This window comes from Vigna unguiculata, unplaced genomic scaffold, assembly GCF_004118075.2.
Source record: "Vigna unguiculata cultivar IT97K-499-35 unplaced genomic scaffold, ASM411807v1 contig_626, whole genome shotgun sequence".
In the NCBI taxonomy this organism is placed as follows: domain Eukaryota; kingdom Viridiplantae; phylum Streptophyta; class Magnoliopsida; order Fabales; family Fabaceae; genus Vigna; species Vigna unguiculata.
The window spans coordinates 18,071-22,211 of record NW_021011347.1 but is presented as its reverse complement, the minus strand read 5'-3'; the positions used below and the strand labels follow the sequence as shown (position 1 = coordinate 22,211).

The following is a 4,141-nucleotide window of genomic DNA, read 5'->3' as shown; positions in this document are numbered from 1 at the left end:
AGATTATAATGCATTCAATTGGCTTTGATTGCTTATGCTTCATTGAATACGAAATCACTATACAAATTAATTGATTGATTATAAAATTCAATATGTTGATTCTATAAATACTAGCTTTTGCATCATGCTTCATATCTACTAGTAAGAGTCAAACCACAATACAACATGCCCCACAAACAAAGAAATACCCAATTTGATGAGGAGATTTCCACCCCTCTTACACTATCCTCTCCAATTATTGAAAATCATGGTAGGCTTGAAGCTTGGTTTGAGGGCCATGAGGATAGAATTCAAGTGTTCCTCATTGAGATAATGTAAGACCCAAGAAGAATTAGAATAAAGGTAAACACATAGAAAAATTAACGATTTGATTAAGTCTATAGATTTATTCTAACTTAATTATTTTATTTAATTGTGGGTTATGGAATGATAATTTGAGTGATTCAAGTAATTATTTTATTTAATTATTTTTTTTAATTATAGCATGTGGAATATATGTGTTTATAACACTGTAGTGCACAATTTATCATTGAGATGCATATAGTGTAATGGTTGTTCTGTGTGCCAGTAGTGCGAAGGTGCTAGTGTTCAAACCTTTTTATAATTTTCTCTCTACTTTTACGTGGTTGCAACATGGTTTCAATTCTCTTTTTTTTTTCTTCTTTCTATTTCTTTGCTGCCACAAAAGAATAAAAACAGAACTTCGTTGCTGCAACTTGCAACATTTGTATTATGTTTTTATTTTCAAAGACTTGTTGATGCTACATGAAGCTAATAAAAAGGGAGAGGTTTTAATTTATAGAATCTTAACCAAATATCCAAAAATCCAAAATGGGAGGGTATTAGTATTAAGTGAAGGCTAGGGTTTTTCAAAAAAAATATGATTCATATAGTCCATAAAGACCGCTGGAGCATTAGTCACTCCAAATGGCATTACTACATACTCGTAATGTCCATACCTCGACCTGAATGTTGTCTTCTAAACATCTTCCGGTTTAACCAAGATCTGATGGTATCCAGACCTCAAGTCAATTTTGGAAAACACAGCTGCCCCTCTTAATTGATCAAGCAATTCGTCGTTCTTCGGAAGTGGGTACTTGTTCTTTATCGTCAGTTTATTCAACTGCTGATAGTCTACACATAACCGAGAACTCTCATCCTTCTTTTTCACTAGTAACACAGGGGCTCCCCACGACGATGCACTAGGTCTGATAAACTTCTTCTCTAGCAGATCCTCAATCTGCTTTTTCAGTTCTACCAACTCTGCGGGTGCTATTCTATACGGAGCCGCCGACATTGGACCCGCCCCAGGGATTAGATCAATAGAGAAATCTATGTCCCTGCTAGGTGGCAATTCGGGTATTTCATCGGGAAAAACATCAGCATACTCGTTAACTACTGGTATACTCCTGATCTTTTCCTCTAAGCTTTTCTTTTCTCCCTCAGCCACTATCATATAGAAAGTAGCTCCTTCTTCAATCTCCTTTAAAGCTCTGTGGGTTGAAATCAACTCTAACCCTTCCGATTCTGGGAACACCACTCTGTGTCGTCCGCAATCAATAACAATATGATTACTTGACAACCAGTCCATCCCCAGTATCACGTCCAGTCCCTCCAAAGGCAAGCATACTAGGTTCACCTTGAATCGCCTGCCCTCTATCTCCATCGAGCATCCAACACAGGCAGAATTAGTTGAAACCTGTCCAGATGCTGGTGTTGAGACTATTAACTCGCATCCCAGATCACGAGTCGACAATCCAAGATTCTTCACGCAGTCATGAGATATAAAGGAGTGCGAAGCTCCTGAATCAAACAACACTAACACCCGGTTACCCAACAATAAGCAGAAGTCGAGTATAAGACTACCTAATTGAGTGGCCTCTGTGTTGGTCAAAGCAAAGACTCGGCCTGCTGCTCCAGGCCTGTCTGACGAAGATGGTGGAGGTCGTGCTCCCGTGGTAGTCTTCTTATTAGGACATCTATTAGCAAATTGCCCTGGCTGATCACACGCATAGCACTTGCGAGTGCTAGCATTGTTCCCCGCACTACCCGCAGGCTGTGTACAATCTCTCCTCAAGTGCTCCTCTCCACAATTATAGCACCGCAACTTCTGTGAGGATGATGGCGGTCGGTTATAGGGCGTCTTCTACTGTCTCCCCTCAACACTAGTTATCTGGGATCTGCTAACTCTGCTGGGTCCCATCTCCAGCTGCTCCAAACTCTTGGCCTACTCGACCAAGACAGGAAACTCCCTGACCCTCAGTGGTACAATGAAACGCCTCAGCTCATGCTTTAAGCCACCTTCAAATTTCCTGCAATGCCACTCCTCCGTCACCGCCTGGGAGTAAAACCTCGCCAAGTAATCAAATCGATCCACATACGCCTGCACTGACATTGACCCTTGCTGCAGGGTAAGGAACTCAGCTTCACGCTCATGCCTAGTGCTGTCGGGGAAATACTTCTCCAGAAACCTCTTTCTGAAGTTAACCAAGTTCACCTCTTCCTCGCGGGTCTGCATCTGTTGTCGCATCCCCATCCACTAGTACTTTGCCTCTGTCACTAATAGAAAGGTGGCAAAAGTGAGTTTCTAAGCCTCTGAGCACTCTATTACCCCGAAGATTTTCTCACATTCACGTAGCCACGCATCCGCCTCATCCGGGGTGGCTTTGCCAGTAAACTTCGCCGGCTTGTGGGGCATGAAATCCTCCATCGTCACAGGCCTAACAGGGGGAATCACCGTCCTCGGCTGCGCTGCGACAGGCTGCATAGGCGAGCCTAATTAGCTCGGGCGAGTATAGATAACCTATTTGCTGTCACACATCTAGAGAACCAAACCAATTGCCAAAATTCATACTCCACTATGCTAAGTAATTCATCACTGTTTGCAAGGTAAAAAGCATAAATCATACAACAATTTTATCCCTAATCAAGCGGAAATGAACCAAAATCCATGATCAGTATTACTCAACCCCAACATTTACATACACTCTCATAAGGGTTTAATTACATTACCCAACACCATCCAATACCCCAATTTACAACACAATGATCAACAATTTCACATGGCACATTTACACAAATCAGTACACATTACAGAATACACCAAATTTCTAAACAAACGTGTAAGCACATGGAAAAGAGCTCCCCTAACCTGGAAATCCTTGCTTCTAATGGTTGCTCAGCGTTGGCTTTGTGGTACCCAAAATCTTTTCTTTTCTCTCTTAGATTAAAATTGCAGTTTTACTCACAATTCCCAACTCACCTTTTTCCCCCAAGTTCGTGCTCCTTCCCTCTCTTAAAATTCTTAGTCTCCAAAACCCTCTAATTGCTTTATTTTTACCCTTTTATATGTCCCCTAATTGTGACTAATAAAAAGAAAACGAAAATTAGACTGAGGGATGGTTTGATTGGTACTTAAGGCCCATTACTTAGTGCCTTTTCAGCCTCTCTTGGCTGCCCTTTCTGCTAGGGTTTTCAATGCCCTTTCACATGCAACCCACAATGATATTTAGCAAAAATAAAGGGATTAATTTCATTTTAAACAGGATTTGAACACACACCCCTGAAATTCCATGATCAAAGCATAATCAATTCAACCAAGTCATGTTCGTGTTAATTCCCCAAATTCTATAATTATGTTATCACTAACATAATCCTACATATTAAAATTAATATAACTCAAAGAACACACAATTAGCATACATAGGACTCGAACCCAAGTCCTCTAACACGATTAAAGTACTCTCAACCACATGAGCTAGCACTTTTCCACATCACAACAATTAGCATTAAATGCCATAAAGGCTTCCACTACCCGCATTTATTAAATAATTATTAATTTAATTATTTAAATTTCTCGGGTCTTATAGAGGTCATGAGGCGATGCTTTGCTAGGGGCCTAGTTACGAGTGTAACTTGTATTGGGGTAACATGTGGCCACTCTAGGTTATAGCCTGGTGGTTTTGGAAGTCTAGTGGAGTGTGCGAGATCGTGGCTCGTACGGCAAGGTTCCGGAAGATTGCCCTCTTCAGTGTAACTGATTGAGTTTGGTAGTCTAGGGACAACTACGGATTGCGGTTTGTTTTGGAGAACTCCACTTGGTGTCGCGGATTGTGGTCGTGGCAATTTATTCTCGCATGTG

General features: G+C 41.1%; 1 protein-coding gene across 1 annotated transcript; it reads right to left on the bottom strand.

Annotated features, from left to right (window-relative positions):
- Window positions 1-979: 979 nt before the first annotated feature.
- Window positions 980-2,767, bottom strand: LOC114172498. The gene is made up of 3 exons (XM_028056952.1): window positions 2,612-2,767; window positions 2,258-2,518; window positions 980-2,110 (listed from the first exon to the last, which is right to left on the bottom strand). Exons 1-3 carry the CDS (start codon window positions 2,765-2,767, stop codon window positions 980-982), a joined length of 1,548 nt encoding a protein of 515 aa, XP_027912753.1.
- Window positions 2,768-4,141: the final 1,374 nt, after the last annotated feature.